Genomic DNA, 21962 nt, shown 5'->3' with positions numbered 1-21962 from the left:
ACAAACACACGACATAAAGGATATCAAGATGAACGGTTGAGTATGGTGGCTGCCCCTTTCGTGGTAACTTAGGGTTTTAGTTATGTTTATACAGCATGTGGGCTTCCCAGATGGTGCTAGTGATAAAGAGCCAACCTGCCAATGCAGGAGACATAACAGAGGAGGGTTTCATCCCTGAGTCGGGACGATCCCTTGGAGAAGGGCATGGCAATCCACTCCAGTACTCTTGCCTGGAGAATCCCATGGACAGAAGAACTTGGTGGGCTGCAGTCCATGGGGTCACAAAGAGTTGGACACGGCTGAAGTGACTTAGCACAGCATACAGCTTTCCTCTCTCCCTGACTTCCCCTTGCCTCTCTTTTCCTGAGCAGTTAATAACTCTGTCTTTCTCCCTCACAATTTTCACGATTAACTCATTTCCTCTCCTCCTTTTGAGGTCCACCCACTGTTAGTTGGTACTGTATACTCTATTCTAATCACATTCTGTCACTGAATATATTATATACATCGTCTCCACACATTCATTTATTTGATCCCGTTTGCCTGAAGTTCCCTTCCTTCCCTCATTTCTTTATTTAGAAGACGTCAACAATTTTTTTTAATCTGATAAAATATACCACAACCCTCTACCTCACTCACCCTTGCTGGGCAAGATTATCACTTGGGCCTAGGTACTCAAATAGCGCTGTGTGTAAAAGTGCTTCATGATATTGAATATTGATAGTGAATCATGTCACTCATTTCTCACATTTTTTCCCGGTTACACAGAATTCTTTCAGGGGAGGGGCTGAATCATATTCTTTTATCATGTTCTTATGCCTAGTTGACATCCAGCCCTCAGTAGGTATCCTAAAAATTGTTGAATAAATACCCAAAGAAAATGTCCTAAAATATCACATTTCTCCAGCAGGTGCCATTATGCTGTGAAAATAGTTCAGCCTGAAAGCTACCCATTTTTATTGTGTTATACAAAATTAAACAAATGCCATACTATCAATCTGATGGATATGTACTTACTTAAAATCAAAGATGGAACACGGTTGAATTCATTTATGGGCTGTGAGTAGAGTGTATCTGAGGTCATGAACACGCATGCTTGGGACACATTCTTTTCAAGGCTTAGTGTTTAAATAAGGCAGCTTAACAAGGTCAAAGTGAAAGGCTGGTTTAGCAAAAGATTCCATTGTAAACATAATGGTTATTTATATGAGACTTTAGAAATCTAAGGCAATGATCAACCATTTGAAAATAAATCAATTTGAGGATTATGACTTGAAAAAGGGTTAATGAAAATAAAAGTGGCCTATAAAAAGGAAAAAGAATTACTATTTCGCAGAGCTTTAGAAGTATAGATCGCAAAATATCTAGAAAGGTTTGGTGATGTGTAATATTTGATGTATTAAAAATTGTTCATAGACTGCTCTTGTATGTATGAAACTGCTTTAGATTCTGGTTGTTTCTAGCTCAGTTTTTTCCGTGAATCTTATTGACATGGCATAGACAAAGGGCTGAAGCATCATTTTAGCATGAATACTAATTCCTCTATTCGATGCCATGTTTTAGCTATATTTTTTTGCTAGCAAAAAATTTACTAAGTGGCAACTTTGTGCTGGGGCCCTATCTCAAGTATTTGAATAAAAGGAGGGCAATAGAATAGTTTCACCACACAAGAGGTATAATATGCAGTCGCAAAGTTATATTTTTTTTCATTTTATACATGTTAAATTGCATAACAGTTTCATTAGTTCTCAAAATGGAGGCTCTATACTTTAGTGAACTCCAAAGAAATACTAGGGGTAAAGGTCCTTGAGTTTATTTTAACCTTTTAAGAAGTCAAAAGCCTGAACAAATTTGTATCCTAATAAAGCTGAAAAGTCTTTAGTTGGCATTAATTAAATCATATCTCTGGTTTTTTTTTAATTTTTATCCTTTGATTTTAGATAAGATTAGACAGCTAAAAGTATCATGCTCATTATTTCTTAATAAATAGAAGTACTTCCTTTTAATAAGTAATATGAGTATAGGGGTGAACTAACTTTATTCAGCAACTAATAATATATTTCTTGATAATCTGGGTTAGCTCTATGTCTACATCTTAGTTTCCACAACAAATATTTCTTGATATTCTATGTTAGCTCTGAGTTTGCATCCTGCATTTTCACAACAAACCTCTCAAGTTATTATAATCACACCCACTTTGTAGATGTCAAAACAGCAGTTTAAATGGTTGTGATTTGCCCATGAACATTCCAAAAATTATACAGTAGAGCTGAAGTTTAAACCAAAGCTTTTGCCTCCAAATCCTATATTAGTAATTCAAAACAAATCACTAAGAGACAGATTCCAGCATCCTTGTCTTATGTTTACACCAGATGTTAGTCATCTTTAAAATTTTAGATCCTATTAAAATACTAATACTTTTCCTTCTCACCAGTGATTTTTCTATAGAAATGACTGGGATTTAATCTATTAACACTTTCCTCCCTTGTTGGTTTCTTTAACTGATTTCGTTTCATTCTTGAGCTTCATTCATACTTATTAGTGATTGAGATAATGCAACAGTAATTTCCAGACACCAGGCATCTAGGGTAGTCTTCTAGTTAACTGTTAAGCCCCATGAAATTAAATCTGTCAGAGTAAGGACAGCAAAAGTTGGCAGTAGAAGGAGTGAAAATAAGAAAATTATTCAAAAGAACTGAGCTGACTTAGCAAGCCTTATTCTGCCATTGTTTTAGTTCCCTCCATTCGAAAAGTAAGTCCTGACCCTGACCGCTTCCTTAAGTCAGTGTTCTTGCCTCTGTGCTCATCTACCGTGTGTTGGAGAGCGGCAGGGATACACCATATGGAAATACTTCTGCCTTTGTTTGATGCTAAGGACAAATAAACAACCAACAATTACCACAAGCAAGGGAAACTCTTATCTACACACATTCAGTTACTCAAGTTCTTAACACTGCATGCTACTTTTTTTAAAAAATAATTTGACTCATCTCTTTCCTAAACTCCTTTACTCTCTTTTTAAAAATAATTGTTTCTGTGTGTTGATTTTATATCCTGCATTCCTATACACTAATAATGAGAAAGTAGAAAAAGAAATTAAGGAAACAATTCCATTCACCATTGCAACGAAAAGAATAAAATACCTAGGAATATATCTACCTAAAGAAACTAAAGACCTATATATAGAAAACTATAAAACACTGATGAAAGAAATCAAAGAGGACACTAATAGATGGAGAAATATACCATGTTCATGGATCGGAAGAATCAATATAGTGAAAATGACTATACTACCCAAAGCAATTTACAAATTCAATGCAATCCCTATCAAGCTACCAGCCATATTTTTCACAGAACTAGAACAAATAATTTCAAGATTTGTATGGAAATACAAAAAACCTCGAATAGCCAAAGCAAGCTTGAGAAATAAGAATGGAACTGGAGGAATCAACTTGCCTGACTTCAGGCTCTACTACAAAGCCACAGTCATCAAGACAGTATGGTACTGGCACAAAGACAGACATATAGATCAATGGAACAAAATAGAAAGCCCAGAGATAAATCCACACACATATGGACACCTTATCTTTGACAAAGGAGGCAAGAATATACAATGGAGTAAAGACAATCTCTTTAACAAGTGGTGCTGGGAAAACTGGTCAACCACTTGTAAAAGAATGAAACTAGATCACTTTCTAACACCGCACACAAAAATAAACTCAAAATGGATTAAAGATCTAAATGTAAGATCAGAAACTATAAAACTCCTGGAGGAGAACATAGGCAAAACACTCTCCGACATAAATCACAGCAGGATCCTCTATGATCCACCTCCCAGAATTCTGGAAATAAAAGCAAAAATAAACAAATGGGATCTAATTAAAATTAAAAGCTTCTGCACAACAAAGGAAAATATAAGCAAGGTGAAAAGACAGCCTTCGGAATGGGAGAAAATAATAGCAAATGAAGCAACTGACAAACAACTAATCTCAAAAATATACAAGCAACTTATGCAGCTCAATTCCAGAAAAATAAACGACCCAATCAAAAAATGGGCCAAAGAACTAAATAGACATTTCTCCAAAGAAGACATACGGATGGCTAACAAACACATGAAAAGATGCTCAACATCACTCATTATTAGAGAAATGCAAATCAAAACCACAATGAGGTACCACTTCACACCAGTCAGAATGTCTGCGATCCAAAAATCTGCAAGCAATAAATGCTGGAGAGGGTGTGGAGAAAAGGGAACCCTCCTACACTGTTGGTGGGAATGCAAACTAGTACAGCCACTATGGAGAACAGTGTGGAGATTCCTTAAAAAATTGCAAATAGAACTACCTTATGACCCAGCAATCCCACTGCTGGGCATACACACCGAGGAAACCAGAATAGAAAGAGACCCATGTACCCCAATGTTCATCGCAGCACTGTTTATAATAGCCAGGACATGGAAACAACCTAGATGTCCATCAGCAGATGAATGGATAAGAAAGCAGTGGTACATATACACAATGGAGTATTACTCAGCCGTTAAAAAGAATTCATTTGAATCAGTTCTGATGAGGTGGATGAAACTGGAGCCGATTATACAGAGTGAAGCAAGCCAGAAAGAAAAACACCAATACAGTATACTAACACATATATATGGAATTTAGAAAGATGGCAAAGACAACCCTGTATGCAAGACAGGAAAAAAGACACAGATGTGTATAACAGACTTTTGGACTCAGAGGGAGAGGGAGAGGGTGGGATGATTTGGGAGAATGGCATTCTAACATGTATACTATCATGTAAGAATAGAGTCACCAGTCTATGTCTGATGCAGGATACAGCATGCTTGGGGCTGGTGCATGGGGATGACCCAGAGATGTTATGGGGAGGGAGGTGGGAGGGGGGTTCATGTTTGGGAACGCATGTAAGAATTAAAGATTTTTAAATTATATAAAAAAATAATAATAATAAATAAATACATTAAAAAATTGTTTCCTTTGCTCTACCCAGAAGAATCTAAAGCAACCAAAACAGAGGCTTAAGCAGAATGGCAGGCAAAACAGGAGGAAGGGGAAAAGATAAGTTGAAAACTCAAACCTATTGCTGATCACAAATGTTACACATTTTCCCTGTACATATGGAATTGTGTGCATTTTCTTTAGAACATCTAAAAGCTGAAATTAACCATTTGCCCACTAATTAAGGTTCCAAATTTTTCTGAATTCATAAGGGAAACAATATAAACAGAGTTTACTTTATTCTATTAACTCTAACTCTCATCCCAGTTCCTCTCTTCTGTCTTCCTCTCTGCTACCACTACAGGTAAGATCCCTGTTTAATAGATGATTCTATTACGATCCCTGTTTAATAGACAATTTTTGAACATTTGTTCAGAAAATTCTGGCCTCTGTGGGATTTTTCCCTTGAAATTAAGTGAATTGCACTTGATTGAGAGAAAGCTTTTTGAAAATAATTATAAAAGTAAGGTTAGCAATGTCAAACTAGAAATGCTGAGGCTAAAATAGCCAGCAATAGTATCTTTCTATTAATAACTCTGTGTGTGTGTGTTATTTCTGAAAGAGTTCTATTTCTGCAAAGTGTCCATGTTTTCTCAGTGACCTCTCTTTCCACTGTGTATGATACGTGGCTCTTCAAGCATCATTCTTTTGCTTGGTCAGAAAATTCTCTCAATAGCTGTGCTCTCACAGTGGAAATTTCTGAATTCTCACTTTCCTGCCATTAGAGTGGTATCATCTGCATATCTGAGGCTGTTGATATTTCTCCCAGCAACCTTGAATCCATTTTAACTAAAACCTCTTGATGACAGTGAAAGAGGAGAGTGAAAAATCTGGCTTAAAACTCAACATTCAAAAAACCAAGATCATGGCATCTGGCCCCATCACTTCATAGCAAATAGATGGGAAAAAGTGGAAGCAGTGACCAATTTTATTTTTGGGGGTTCCAAAATTACTGCAGATGGTGACTGCACTCATGAAATTAAATGACACTTGCACTTTGAAGGAAAAGCTATGAAAAACCTAGGCAGCACATTGAAAAACAGACATCGCTTTGCCAACAAAGGTCCATAAAATCCAAGCTATGGTTTTTCCAGTATCATGTATGGATGTGAAAGCTGGACTATAAAGAAGGCTGAGTGACGAAGAATTGATGTTTTTGAACTGGGGTGCTGGAGAAGACTCTTGAGAGTCCCTTGGACTGCAAGGAGATCCAACCAGTCAATTCTAAAGGAAATCGACCCTGAATATTCATTGGAAGGACTGATGCTGAAGCTGAAGCTCCAGTACTTTGGCCACCTGATGTGAAGAGCCAACTCATTGGAAAATACCTTGATGCTGGGAAAGAATGAAGGCAGGAGGAGAAGAGGGCAGCAGAGGATGAGATGGTTGGATGGCATCAGTGACTCAAAGGACATGAGTTTGAGCAAACTGTGGGAGATAATGAAGGACAGCAAAGCCTGGTACACTGCAGACCATGGGGTCACAAAGAGTAGGATACAACTTAGAGACTGAACAACAACAATGCAATAATCTAATGCAAGTATTCATAGGCAATTATGAAACAAAAAGGTGTATTACAACACACAAAGAAATCCATTAAAACTTGAAAGTTAACTTAGCCTCTAAGAAGATTCAAATGAGAAGTTTCAGCCTCCGAAGTGGTTAGTCACTGAGAGTATGTTCTTGGACTGCCTTTGGAGAAAACACCAGAAGACCTTCACTTAGGTTCATGTTGCTACCGCTAAGTCGCTTCAGTTGTGTCCGACTCTGTGCGACCCCATAGACGGCAGCCCACCAGGCTCCCCCATTCCTGGGAGTCTCCAGGCAAGAATACTGGAGTAGGTTGCCATTTCCTTCTCCAATGCATGAAAGTGAAAAGTGAAAGTGAGGTTGCTCAGTCGTGTTTGACTCTTAGCGACCCCATGGACTGCAGCCCACCAGGCTCCTCCATCCATGGGATTTTCCAGGCAAGAGTACTGGAGTGGGGTGCCATTGCTACATCTCATAATTATAGGTGCTTGTGGATATGTATTTAATGTATTGTGTAGATGCACCAGGGTACTCAGCTCTGAGAGGACTCGCCAACCAATATATCTAGACTCACTTCTCAGACAATTCATGTCCAACGAAAGTCATAGGACAAGTGTCATAATCAGTAACAACTTGTCTGTTTGATCATCAGTGATGTATAATTATAAAAATTTACATTCAATTCAGTTCAGTTCAGTCACTCAGTCATGTCCAACTCTTTGCGACCCCATGGACTATAGCACACCATGCCTCCCTGTCCATGAACTCCCAGAGTTTACTCAAACTCATGTCCATTGAGTCGGTGATGCCATCCAACCATCTCATCCTCTGCCGTCCCCTTTTCCTCCTGCCTTCAATCTTTCCCAGCATCAGGGTCTTTTCCAATGAGCTGGCTCTTCGCATCAGGTGGCCAAAGTATTGGAGTTTCAGCTTCAACATCAGTCCTTCCAATGAATATTCAGGACTGACTTCCTTTAGGAATGACTGGTTGGATATCCTTGCAGTCCAAGGGACTCTTCTCCAACACCGCGGTTCAAAAGCATCAATTCAGACTCAGTTTCATTTATAGTCCAACTATCACATCCATACATAACTACTGGAAAAACCATAGCCTTGACTAGATGGACATTTGTTGGCAAAGTAATATCTCTGCTTTTTAATATGCTATCTAGGTTGGTCATAACTTTTCTTCCAAGGAGTAAGCGCCTTTAAATTTCATGGCTGCAGTCACCATCTGCAGTGATTTTGGAGCCCCCCAAAATAAAGTCTGCCACTGTTTCCACTGTTTCCCCATCTATTTGCTATGAAGTGATGGTACCAGATCCCATGGTCTTCATTTTCTGAATGTTGAGCTTTATGTAAACTTTTTCACTCTCCTCTTTCACTTTCATCAAGAGGCTCTTCAGGTCGTCTTCACTTTCTAATATATATATATATATATATATATATATATACACATACACATTTAGAGAAAGTAAAAGCATGTAATTTTAGATTTTAGAAAGTGATGGAGATGCTGAGTTGCTAATTAGGACTTATGATTCAGGGAAAGGACCAAATGATCAAAATATTAACTTTAAATGATGAATATGAAATATTCATCCAGATAATGGAATCCAAAGTCATTAACTAAAAAGCAGTAAAATGGGCATTTCCAGTGTTACAGAAAGGGAGAAAAATTCACTGATAAGGATATCATTTTATAGATAGGCTTGAATGAAGAAAGGAAATTACAGAACAGAGTGATCTTAGTCCCTTATATATGTGAAGTTTTATTGTTTACATTCATGAGAATGTAAAATCATGTAAACAGCCTACACTTCTGGAAGAGAAATTCTGAGTTAATGAGCCAATGCCATTACTATCATTTTTATATGAAGTATAGAATATCAGGAACATACTAGATGGAGACCAATGACTACCAGGTGAGTTACTGCAGCCAATGACTTGGTATAGCTTCAAGAAGTGGGCTGTCCTGGCACTTGTCCTGGCGCCTTCCCCAGTATGCTTGGCAAGGCGATCATGTTGACATGATGCTGTCACAAGTGACTTCAAGTTCTAGGGCAGTCTTGCTAATGCTGTCCTGGGATATTTTTTTGTTGATATCAAATGTGGAGATTTCAAATTATGAGTAAATGTAAACCCTTTACTCCATTCTAGAATTTGGAGGATTTTCAGTACATTTGAGTTTAGAAGTGTTTTTGCTGTATATTGAAGGTGTGTTAGCTCTGCTTCTGTTTTGGGCTTCACTTCTCAGTGGATCAATGAATAATACAACTATGATGATAAGACAATCATGATCATGGAAATGATAAAACAAAATGAGAGGTATTGATCATTACGGATGCATCTGAAGATAACAGCAAACATATACTTGCACAGCTAATCTATTCATGTGTCCGCTCACATTATATGCATGGATGAAAACACCATGGTTGTTTTTAGGAATCATCAGGAGTTATAAGGATAATTACAGTCATTGCCATTACCAAGTGTCACTATCAGTAGGACTTACTGTAGGAGTCTGTTCCAATGCATACCATCAAAATTCTTTTGCTTCCATTGCTCTTGAGTCATACTTAGCAAATGGTTGTGTGAAGTCTTATGTGAAGGACTGTTGTATTTTATCAGTGAATACATGCCTGATTGCAGAAGAGCACTTACTTCAGTGGCTGTTGGAGAAAAGATTGAACTCTGCTCCATATAATTGATATAAATCTTCCTAAAATCTGATATTTCAGAAATGGAAACTGGAGTCCTTCATCAAGAAGTTCAGCGAGCTTTCTTTGACTTAGGTTGACACCACCTTCTCCATTTCTCTGTTTATTCTTAGAATGCAGACTCCACAGTACCTGCAGCAACGTCGAAAATTTGCAGCTGCCTTCTTGGCATTTATTTTCATCTTGGCAGCTGTGGACACCGCTGAAGCAGGAAAGAAAGAGAAACCAGGTGAGCAATATGGTTATGAACAAGAGTCTTCATTGATTAAAATGTATCTAATCCAGCTGCTTGCTTTTTTGTCTTTTCTCCTTCCTTCCCCCTCTTTTTTCGTTCTTTCCCTTTTTCCCACTTTCCTTTCTTCCAAGTATGTAGAGGAACACCTAAGTGATATCCCCTGTTATCCCATCCCCCCACTCTAAGTCCTGAAATATAGATGGTGACCATTAACTATTAATTGAAATAATAATTATTAACAGCTACATCATTCAGAAAATTGATTGGCAATCAAATGTTTAATTTATGTTGATATTCTTCTTCGAAAAGAGTCCTGGAAGCAAATTTTGTTTTATCTCATGAACAAAGGAGGAAACTGAATCTTAGCAGGAATAAAGCACCTTTTCCATGTCACTTGCAATGTCATAAGTTGGCTGTGGAGCTGAGACTGTTACGTCTGTGGTCTACCACATTTAGTTTATGTTACTCCATCTATGGGCTTCCCTCATAGCTCAGTTGGTAAAGAATCTGCCTGCAATACAGGAGACCTGGTTTTGATCCCTGGGTCAGGAAGATCCCATGGAGAAGGAAATGGCAACCCACTCCAGTATTCTTGCCTGGAGAATCCCATAGACAGGAGCCTGGCAGGCCTGTGAGGGCGCAAGAGTCGGACACAACTTAGTGACTAAACCACAACCACCACTCCATCTATAAAACAGAGAAAGAAGCATTGACATACATTGGAATGACTAATCTGACAATCGTTAATTTTCATAGACTATTTTCCTATTTTTTAGATTTAACTTGACTTTGATCATCTTCTCTTTTTCAGCAACATTTGCTTCCAAAAGGAGGTGTGTCAGTAAACCACTTAGCGCAGTCCCTGGCACATAGTAAGAATTAAATCAATATTAGTTCTAACTCCCTAGTTTTCTTTCTGACTTCTCCTGGTCATTGGTTGATTCAGTCATTCATTCAGCTAACACTTACCGAGTTTCTACTCTGTCCTAGACACTGAAGAGAGAGGTAAAATCACAGGCCATGCAATTAAGGAGCTCAGGAATGAACTTGGTTTTATCCAGGAGTTAAAGAGTTTTCTGAGCGTTGATAATTTTTCCTTCTTCCCTTTCAGAAAAGAAGGTGAAGAAGTCTGACTGTGGAGAATGGCAGTGGAGTGTGTGTGTACCCACCAGTGGGGACTGTGGGCTGGGCACCCGTGAGGGCACCCGTACCGGAGCTGAGTGTAAACAAACCATGAAGACCCAGAGATGTAAGATCCCCTGCAACTGGAAAAAGCAATTTGGCGGTGAGTCCCACCCTTACTGTCCTATTGATTTAATCTTCCACCCTGAGATAATTCTTGCATCCTTCCATCGGGTATCTTTTTGAGGTTGACTCTATTTTAACAAGTTTATTTTATCAAATACAAGATAACCTGGCATCTCGCCCAACCTCGGGTCCCTCGTTTTGCGTACTGCTAGAATCTGGAACCAGATAGTTTTCTTGTCCTGGAGGGAGGGCTGCTCTGTGCATAGGATATTTAGCTGCAGTCCTGACCTTTACCCACTAGTTTCTGGTGGCACTCCCCACCTCAACAACTGTGACAGCTGCAAGTATCCAGATGTTGCTTCACGTTTCCTTTCAGGGCGGGGGCAGAGGGTCAGAGTAGTCCCTGATTGAGACCACTGCCTTAGCAGCAGGGACAGAAAATAGGCCCTCGGTCCCTCTTAACAGTGTGTTCTGTCCTTCTATTTCTAGATCCTTTTATCTTCCCTTCCTCTTTTCTTATTTAGTCTCCTCCTTCTCCAGATCTCTCTCTCTCTCTGTTACTTCTGGGCCTTCTCTCTTTCTCTTGCTCCCTCCCCACTTGCCACACTGGTTCATAGCTCTTTACTCACCAAACCCAGATGGACTGCTCTGAGCCACTGTTAGATTTTAGCTCAGTGACTATTGCCAGTTTCATGCTGACCTCGTCTCCCAGTCTGAGAAGGAATCTTTCAACACTTTTGACCCTAAACCCACCATTGAACACCAAAATTGCCTGTTGTTTCTGCCCCCCCCCCCCCACCTATTCTAGACTTGTCTTTCTTGCCATAGTGGGACACAGTGCCCTAAGTATTCTCACTCGGTTATAGAAATGTGTTTTGGCTTACTGGACAGTGGAGAAGGGTAATGGATACATACACTACATCTTTTTCATTCTCTGTAACCTTTGGGGTTATAACTTTACATAAGTGGAGGTAAGTTCTATAAAGGCATAGTGAAATTCAGATAAGTTTGATCTTAAATTGTATATAACTACTCTAAAGATCTATACATAAAATGTCTTAAAAATGTGTTTTAAAGGTCTTATATATATAAATGTCTAGAATATATAAAGAGCTCTCAAAACTAGCAATCCAATTAGAAATTGGGCAAAAGACATAAACAATCATTTTACTAAAGAGGATACCTAGGTGGCAAACAAACATGTGAAAAGATGTTCAGCATCTTTTCTCCATGATGAAAATAAAAATGAAAACCAATGAGGCATCACTATATACTACACACCTATAAGAATGGCTAAAGTCAGAAATAACATCAAGTGCTAGCAAGGATACAGGAGAAACTAGATCATGCACACTGGTGATGGGAATACAGAACAGAGAGCCACGCTGGAAAAGAGCATGGCAGTGTTTCACAAAATGAAACTTGTGTTTACTATACAATGCAGTGATTTCACTCTTAGGCATTTATCCTAGAGAAATGGAAACTTATGTTCCTATAAAAATTTATACATGAATTTGTATAGCAGATTGAGTTGTTATAGCCAAAACCTGGAAACAACCCAGATATCCTTCAGCTGGTGAATGGTTAAACAAACTGGGGTACATGCATACCACGGAGTGCTCCTCGGCAATGGAAGGAACAGACTATTGATTCATACAGTTGGATGGACCTCCAGGAAATTTTGCCGAGTGAAAAAGCCAGTCTCAAAACATTACATACTATATGATTGCATTTATATAGCGTTCTTAAAATGACACAGTTATAGAGGCAGAGAACAGATTAGTAACTACTAAGGGTTCAGGAGGTAGGAAGGGCTTCCCTGGTAGCTCAGCTGGTAAAGAATCCACCTGCAATGCAAGAGACCCCGGTTCGATTCCTGGGTCGGTTGGGAAGATCCCCTGGCCAAGGGATGGGCTACCCACCCCAGCATTCTTTCCTGGAGAATCCCTATGGACAGAGGAGCCTAGCAGCTACAGTCCATGGGGTCACAAAAAGTCAGATAGACTAAGAAAAGCACAGCAAGGAGGTAGGAAAGGAAGAAGGATGCTGAGCTATGACTATAAAAGGATCACCCAAGGGACCTTTGTGTTAGAAGTTGTTTGAATGTTATTAATGGGGGGCGGGGGTTCACTCTTATCTATACATGTGATAAAGTCACACAGAAGTCAGTGTCCACATACCATATACACAAATGAGAGCGTGTGAAACTGTGTGTGTGTTAGTCGCTCAGTCGTGTCCGACTCTTTGTGACCCCATGGATGGCAGCCCCCCAGGCTCCTTGGCCCATGGGATTCTCCAGGCGAGAATACTGGAGTGGGTTGCCATTTCCTTCTCCAGTGAATAAATAAATTCTCTGGCCTGTGTCCATGACAAGTTCCTGGTGGTGCTATAGCTATGCAGGATATCACCATAGAGGGAAACTGGGTGTAGAGTATACGGGATCTCACTGTATTATTTTTCACAACTGCATGTGTACCAACAATTGCCTCACTATAGAAAATGGAAAGCAAAAGTGTCTGTTTTCATGGTATCCCAAGAGGAACTCAGAGATTTCTGTTTGGTCCTACCCTGCCTGCAGCGGAGTGCAAATACCAGTTCCAGGCCTGGGGAGAATGTGATCTGAACACGGCTCTGAAGACCCGAACTGGGAGCCTGAAGCGAGCCCTCCACAACGCTGACTGCCAGAAGACAGTCACCATCTCCAAGCCCTGTGGCAAGCTGACCAAGTCCAAACCTCAAGGTAGGTTCCTGTCTTTGAACCATAATTTTAATCTGAATGGACTGAAGGGCTCAGGCAGGATCTTCAGATGTGCAAATTTTCCACAAGGAAATCTTGGGTGAATCACCTTAAGAAAGGGATTGGAAAAAGTCCGTATACTGAGCACCACACCTGTACTTTTCAGCAGCAGGCAATTGAGGAGTTCAGATTGAAGTCCTCTGCACTGATGAGGGTATAGGAATAGTCTCCTTGCAGAAACAAACAACTTAGCAAGACAGGCAAATTAAGACAGTTATATGGTGACTTACTTGGCTTCCCTGGTGGCTCAGTGGTAAAGAATCCGCCTGCTAATGCAGGAGACACAGGCTTGATCCCTGGGTTGGGAAGATCCCCTGGAGAGGGAAATGGCTACCCACTCCAGTATTCTTGCCTGGGAAATCCTTTAGACAGAGGAGCCTGGTGGGCTACAGTCTACAGCTTTGCAAAAGAGTCAGATAAGACTTAGTGATTAAGACAGCAATGACAACAACAATGGTGACTTACAGTCTCAGCCCTAAATCAGGACCACATCCTGACAAGTATGAACACACTTAGGAAGATCAAAAGGCTGAAAATTCAAAATCACCTCTCCTAGATAATCAATGTATATAGTTCTCATGAAATCAGTTACATTATTTTATATTCTTCCTTTTTCTACTACCTAACTTGGTAAGTTCTATATTTCTAATTTTTTTTTAAAGTTAGATTAGCTTCTCATGGAATTCCAAAATTATGTAGAGCTATCTTTCTATTCATTCCCAGAAAGTCAGCTTTCATGCTAGAGAAAATAAACCAAACTAAATATCCTGGCCATGGTTTCATATGATAGAATCCCAGCTGAGGGGAGACAAGAAGGTATTAAAATCTTCTATTTCATGGTTGTATGGATGAGTTATATCCCCCCAGATTCAAGTATTGAAGTCCTAACCCTCAGTCTCTCCAAATGTGACTGTGTCTGGAGATGGGGTCTTTAAAGAAGAAATTAAAGTTAAATGACCCCATAAGGATGGGTCCTAATCCAATATGACTAGTATATAAGGGGAGAAGGCAATGGCACCCCACTCCAGTACTCTTGCCTGGAAAATCCCATGGACGGAGGAGCCTGGTAGGCTGCAGTCCATGGGGTCGCTAGGAGTCAGACACGACTGAGTGACTTGACTTTCACTTTTCACTTTCATGCATTGGAGAAGGAAATGGCAACCCACTCCAGTGTTCTTGCCTGGAGAATCCCAGGGACGGGGGAGCCTAGTGGGCTGCCATCTATGGGGTCGCACAGAGTCGGACACGACTGAGGTGACTTAGCAGCAGCAGCAGCAGCAGTATATAAGGAGATTAGGACACAGACAGACACGCAAGAAAGACAAGGTGAAGACATAGGGAGAAGACAGCCATCTACAAGCGGATGAGTGAGACCTCAGAAGAAATCATCTTTGCTGACACCATGATCTTGCATTTCTGGCCTCTAGAACTGTGAGAAAAAAAACTCCTGTTGTTATGCCATGCACTCTGTGATCTGGTATATGGTAGCCCTAGCAAATGAATATGATGGGCCTCAGTGAACTCTATCTTAAAATATCTCTTTGGCCTTTGCTCATTTAAATGGACTCTAAAATGGATATGAAAATTCGTATTGGCTAGATTAATTATAAGGAAAAATTCAGGAAAATGAACGTTAAAAGTCCATAATAAATTAAAATCAGAAAAAATTATCCTCAGAAACTGAGGAGGATTGACTGGCTTGCTGCTGATGGGCGGGAAGGACCCCTTTCATAGGCCTCACTCTTTAGTCTGATGGAGGCTGGTCAGACTGATGGAGGCTGGACCTGCAGGTGCATATCTGGGATTCAGGCCACTCTCCTCAGGTCATGGAAACCTCTGCTGGTTGTAGTGTGTATTTGAAAGGCATAACACGGGGCTAGGGTCAGTTCACTGAGTTTGTCTGCCAACTGTACAAATATTACTCTTCTGGAAACAGTGACACAGAAATCTAATGAAAATCCCACACCTCGTCTATTCAGTGAGAGAGTCCACAGACTGGAAGAACTAAGAGATGCAGTTTTCAGATTAGTTGATTTTTAATCCAGTCAGAGAACCAAAATCTTCAGCATAAATACAGAGTGGAAAAGAAAAGGGATTGAAGATGTCTCCATGTTCCAATCTACTGGTTCTCAGCCTGGGCTGCACACACAATTTTCTGTGGGAACTTATAAAGATCCCAGTGCCTGGGTATAACCCAGACCAACTAAATCAGCATCAGTAGTTTTGAAAAATTAAAATGGTTTTTAGGAGATTTCAGTATCAGCCAAAATTGAGAGTAAAATTCACAGGGACCATGGATAGGAAGGCACTCACACACGATCTTCCATGCCATCCTTGTTCTCTCCTTTGGTGAGAGAAACTGCAGTTTGAGGGGGTGAGGAGAAAAAAAAAGGGATTTTGATTAGACAGGTGGAGGATGGTGGTGGGGCTGGGTGAACATGTAAAATGTCGAAAAGTTTGGAATGAGTCGGACAAAGTAGGAACATGATTAAGAAAGACTTCTTAGGATATTTGATAAATATATTAAATGAGGCTCCATTTTAATTGGACTGGTGAATAGTTCCCTTTTTTACATTTCCCATTTAGGGATACATAATGAAGGTTAAAAGTTTGGTTCAGGCCTGAAAAATAGAGGTAACAATATTTCAAGTGGGTAGGCAGTCTGTTGTTTATGTCAAAATTTTTTTACTTAATTTTTTATGTCAAAAATTAAAGTATATAATTAATTGAAAATGGACTTACCTGAACTGAGTTCTGTATTTCAACAACATTACCAGTTATGCATCTCATAGCTCATTAAGATTTAATCTTTTGGTACATAACATACCTTTGCTAAAACTAATCTTTTCCCTCTCAACAATGGAAGGTTCTAGGAATGTAGTTTGCACATCAGGTTCTCAGCTTGGTCTACATACACAATTTTCTATGGGAACTTATAAAGATCCCAGTGCCCAGGTATAACCCAGACCAGCTAAATCAGCATCAATAGTTTTGAAAATCTTACCATATGAGTTGAGCTAGGGAGACTGTCAGATAGAAGATTTTCTTAATGGGATTCACACACACTTTCCATAACATATTTTTCATGGTTTAAGTAAAAATGTAACAGGTGGCATGTGTGGGTTGTATATATTTTTATACCATTTTTTTTCAAATAACCATGAATGGATGCTACAGCTTTCTCTGTGTCAGTTTCTGCCCTTAAGATAGCTCATTTATTTCTGATCAATGGAGAAACAAATCATAATGAGATAGAATCTCTATTATGATTAGTATTGTCCTGTTTCTACTCTCACACCTTGCTCTAGGTGTTTTACATATATTATCTCATAAAATTCCATATATTCTTGCAAGTAGATTTTGATATGAAGGATACTGAAGAACACTGGTTACTTTATTTGCCAGGGTCTACATCTCTAATAAATGACAAGAGTCCACACTTGGCTGACTCTAAGTTCATATTCTCTTTCATACCGTGTAGATTTCTTACTTAATCTCGTGTGGATATTAGGTAACCTCCATGAGTATATTTTCCTTTGAAATAAGAGAAGATGAGATTTCTAAAGGTGGCTCAGCGGTAAAGAATCGGCCTGCAGTGCAGGAGCCACAGGAAACACAGGTTTGATCCCTGGTTCAGGAAGATCCCCTGGAGGAGGGCATGGCAACCCACTCCAACATTCTTGCCTGGAGAATCCCTGTAGGCAGAGAAGCTTGGCGAGCTATAGTCCATAGGGTCACTAAGAGCTGGACACGACTGAAGCGACTTAGCACTCACACACGAGCTTTGTTAAATCCAACAGTGATGTGGGGGATGATGCCCAGATGGAAGAAGATAGTTTTTAGAACATTATTTCCAAAACTGTTCTGAAAGACATTTCCCAGAATATAAGTTCCAGGAGGATAGGGACTTAGTCTATTTTATTCTCCACTGTATCCCTTTTGCTTAGAACATGGAACAGCACACTGTAAGTGAATAAATATTTATAAAATAAATGCTATTAATAAAAGGCAAAAAATGTTTTGTAAACCAGATCCACCAAAGAGTGGTGGAAGCTGGAGTAAAGAAGTGATTTAAAGAAATTTTTCTCAAAAACTATACAGTTATAAATTAGTTTCTTCCTTTATTCAGGAAAGAGTAAGTTATTGATGCTCTCTTGTGTTTTAGCTTATAAAACACATAAAAAAGACAGAGGCAGGTAGAGGACCCATTAATTTTGACTCAAGCACTGTCATAGGTACTCCTCATTATTTAATTCAAGCATCAAACAACACTTCGTAGTGCATTTTGTTTATCTTACTTTTATATGAGAAAACACAGGGTTCAAAGAGTTTAAGCAACTTGCCTGAGGTTTCACAGCTTGTAAGTGTTGAAACCAGGATTCAAATGTAAAGTTAGCTGATTTGGAAGACCCACTGCCTTTTCAAGTGTTCTGTGTTGCCCCTAGGTCCTGGAGAAGGGAATGGCAACCCACTCCAGTATTCTTGCCTGGAAACTCCCTTGGACAGAGGAGCCTGGCGGGCTATGGTCTGTGGAGTCGCAGAGTCAGACGTGGCTGAGCACACATGCACACACACGCATGCCCCTAAGGATTATAAACTCATGAAACTGGCTGCTGCTGCTGCTGCTGAGTCGCTTCAGTCATGTCTGACTCTGTGTGACCCCATAGACGGCAGGCTACCAGGCTCCTCCGTCCCTGGGATTCTCCAGGCAAGAGTATTGGAGTAGGTCACCATTTCCTTGTCCCTGAAACTCTGGCAGTATTAGATAAATGTGGAGATTCTAGGGACCTTGCCTGTGATTGATGGGGCCCTCATGTAACAAATGAGGACAAAGGAAATCCGTGATTCATCCAAGTCCCCCTGTTGTTTAGTAGCAGAATCTTTCCAGGCTTTTTTCTCTTTTGACATCATTTGTCTGTCTTTTTAACCCAGTCTCTGACCTCATAGCCAGAATATACTTTCTTTCCCCCAACATTATCCTTCTCATGAAACAGAACATCAAGTTCTGGGATTTTTTTTTTTTTTTTCTTTATCTGCTTGTTTTGTAAAACTCTTTTGCTTGGCCTCTTGTTTTAAGAAATGGTAGTGGATTAACATGCAAACTGCATGATTCTCAGTGTGAAAAACATGCTCTTTAAATTTTAGAATGGAATATTAAGATGTTTGTAAGGCTGTGATGACCCAGCATTAAACTGAGGAAAGATGGGAGAACATCCTCCTTGTGGGATAATTGTTGTGACTTGCTTATTAATGAGGTTAAAAGACTGAAGGACTTGCCTGGAGAGAGGAGGTACTTAATATCTAGAATTGCCATATAAATTTTGGCAAATTACTAAATATCTCACTTGATTTGGTTAAAAATTGTCTTAAAATTCATAGAGCTTCATTCTCACAGCATTAGCTTTTGAGGTAAAGAAGTGGTTCTTCTTACTGCTCTGGCAATATTGTACAAACGCTACACTCTAGCCTTGGTTCGCAGTTTCAGTGAAACTTTTAGATCCTTATCTAAAGGTTCTCTTGTGTTGGAATCCCACTTAATCTGAAAAGAGCTTTTAGTCATTCACTTCTGAATTATACACCCAGAAGAAGGGAGAATATTTATATCCTACACAGACTTAAGAATTGGAAGATGTAGAATTGAAATGTAGCTTTCCTGGGGTAAGGACAGATTGCTTTGGGGAGGGTCACTGACTGACTGAGAAATTATAACTGGAATTTGCTTAATTGCTGCCAGAATCTGGCAGGGAGAAATTAGTGAGTCATAGTGTTGGACACTTAAGATTTTAATTTCTTAGGAAAAGAGATTCAGAGTATTAATTAAAAATTTTAATTAAGAAAATCCTGTGTCTGTCGAAGAGATTTTAGCTGCAGCAAGATCTATTCTAGCTAGTGAAGCAGAAAGGGGTTGATTGAAGAGTTTTATATAGCTCACAGACTCTCCGGAAGGGCCAGAGGATTTGACTTGGATTCAGCAATATTGCTGAGAAGACATCAGATCCAGGAGAAATGTCTAATCACACCATACGTGACTGATAGAACAGAGACCCTCTTGCTGAAAGTACCCACTGCTTGACGCATATAATACTAAGAGCTGGACACTGGAAGCTTCACCCTCTCTGTACCCCCAAAGCCAAACACTTCTACCTCCCTTCTCGCCAAAATGTCCAGTCTCCCCAAATTTGGCCTTATTTTCTGCTTGTTCTGCTCTAAGACTCATTTAAGAGTGCCTGCAAATTCTGCTGTAAGAGGGTCTGGGAAATGTCTAAAACTTTCTAAACTTTGCTTATAAATACAAAGGAGAAGCTGAAAAGGATTTGAATTGGTATTCAGTGAGTGGATCCTCCAGGGAGTATGTGTTAGAGTGTAACATTAGACCTACCCTTCTCTCCTATTGGGCTAGAGGAGGCACTGATGACATTTCTTGGAGAAAAATCACACTGGACCAGTTGAGTACCAAACTATAGAGAGAAAGAAAGAAAGTGAAAGTCCCTCAGTCATGTCTGACTCTTTGCGACCCCATGGACTATACAGTCCATGGAATTCTGCAGACCAGAATACTGGAGTGGGTAGCCTTTCCCTTCTCCAGGGGATCTTCCCAACCCAGGGATTGAAGCCAGGTCTCCCACATTGCAGATGGATTCTTTACCAGCTGAGCCACAAGGGAAGCCCAAGGATACTGGTGTGGGTAGCCTATCACTTCTCCAGCAGAACTTCCCCACCCAGGAATCACACTGGGATCTCCCTCATTGCAGGCAGGTTCTTTACCAACTGAGCTGTCAGGGAAGCACCTATAGAGAGAGGTCTTTCCTTATTGGGACCACCAGTCATTCTTTGTTGAGTCATTTTGGTCTTTTCAGTTTGAAAATAATGTACAGGAATATTTGAGCTGTTGAGCAAGGGCAGAAGGTTGGAAATGTGGCCAGTAAGGGTTGACAGTGCTGTATCAAAGGTCAGAGCAGAGAACCCTTCAGAGGGCAGTGAGTGTTTCTCCATGGTCTCCTTGGAGGACGGACTCACCGTAGACTTAGAAGGTGGTCCAGCTGAGTGAGGCTGGCAGGATGGCCTATCTGTGGGGGAGCTGGGGTCCTCCAGGCTGGCCCGTCTGTGGGCACAGGTGCAGCCCAGGGGAGCAGACTGCTGGTAGCTATCACCTGAGTGCAGAGTCAGAGAAGAGGCCGAGGAGGGGACTTGTGTGGGAGGCACCTAGATGAGCTGAGGTCCTCCTAGAAGCCACAGATGATATAGCACCATGATCATGTTGGATCATTCTAGAATCTTGAGTTTTCCTTGACATGGAAATCATTTGTTGCTTTATGAACAAGATACATAAATACTGGAAAGTATTGTGGAACTCCTTTCGATTCTGACACACCAGCTTGGCATGTGTCTGCTTCCGAGTTTGTGTGACAGAGGCCATTGACAAATGGTTTCCCGGAGAGGCAGGGTGAGGAGCGCACGGATGGATGGCTGTGTCACAGGTGGTCCAGGCAACAACGCTAATCCCTCCTGCCATCCTGTCCACCAGTGTACGCTCTGCTGGTGCCAAGTCCTTGTCTAGTTTCCCTGCTCTCACTAACCCTGATTCCTTTTATTTCTTCCCGGCTATTTCTAAAAGCTTCGCTACGTTGCTGCTCTCTCTTTTTTGGATGATTTCCTAGGCTTCTCAGCTTTGACGATTCATCTTTAAAGATCAAAAGCACGGCAGCCATTTAAGTGTGAGACTCGGCAGTGTGCAGGGCACAGCGTTTGGCAGTTGATCATTAAATGGGAAAGGGGGTCAGTAAAGTGATATTTCCCGCATTCTCAATTCTCTCCCGCTAAATAGATTCTTTGGTTAGTTCTTTTAAAGATAAAAGACACTCCCCAACGTTTCTTTCTATTTTCTGGGCTCTGACGTCCCTTGGGAATGAGCATGGAGCTACTCTGTGAGCTTTGCTAGGCTGAGAGACTTTGAACGTGTTCAGAGAGGTGAGCGCACAGAATCCCAGTGCCGGCCAGTCTGGGAGGGGCTTCCTCCTCTCTGAGACCCCTGGGGGGTCGATGGCTGCTGCCCTTGCATGTGACCAGAAAGAGAACTCCTGGGAATTTGTTCTTTTTGATCAGGAAGAAACAGTCTTACTCAGTTTGGCCTCAAGGTTTTCATTTCTTTTTCATTCTGCTTGTGGCAATCTTTGAATGTCTATTTTATTTCCCATGATACTGTTCTTGAAGTGAGAAAATCTAAATCTGCCCCTCTTTTATTAGAATATCTGTTTTGTCTTCTGGAAATGAAAATCTACAATGAATATCTCATAGCACGTTGCATAGATAAAAGTAATTTATGTAAAAATCTTTGATAAATGTGCAGTATTTTGTAGAATGTTTCCTTCCTTCCAAATGGATTTCTTGAGGTGGGTGTTTCCCTCAGCACTTTTTCA

The 21962-nt window shown here is 40.3% G+C and overlaps 1 protein-coding gene across 2 annotated transcripts in view; it reads left to right on the top strand.

Moving 5' to 3' along the window:
• Nucleotides 1-21962, top strand: part of PTN (pleiotrophin) — a 108593-nt gene that overhangs the window by 72264 nt on the left and 14367 nt on the right. For both annotated transcript variants that reach the window (XM_069588480.1, XM_069588479.1), the window contains exons 2-4: nt 9379-9494; nt 10612-10785; nt 13327-13488. In XM_069588480.1, coding sequence (XP_069444581.1) covers nt 9380-9494; nt 10612-10785; nt 13327-13488 — 451 coding nt within the window. In that variant the 5' untranslated portion in view covers nt 9379. The remainder of the gene's footprint in view (nt 1-9378; nt 9495-10611; nt 10786-13326; nt 13489-21962) is intronic.

Source organism: Ovis canadensis, chromosome 4 (assembly GCF_042477335.2).
Source record: "Ovis canadensis isolate MfBH-ARS-UI-01 breed Bighorn chromosome 4, ARS-UI_OviCan_v2, whole genome shotgun sequence".
Lineage (NCBI taxonomy): Eukaryota > Metazoa > Chordata > Mammalia > Artiodactyla > Bovidae > Ovis > Ovis canadensis.
This window is presented reverse-complemented; position numbering and strand designations above follow the sequence as displayed.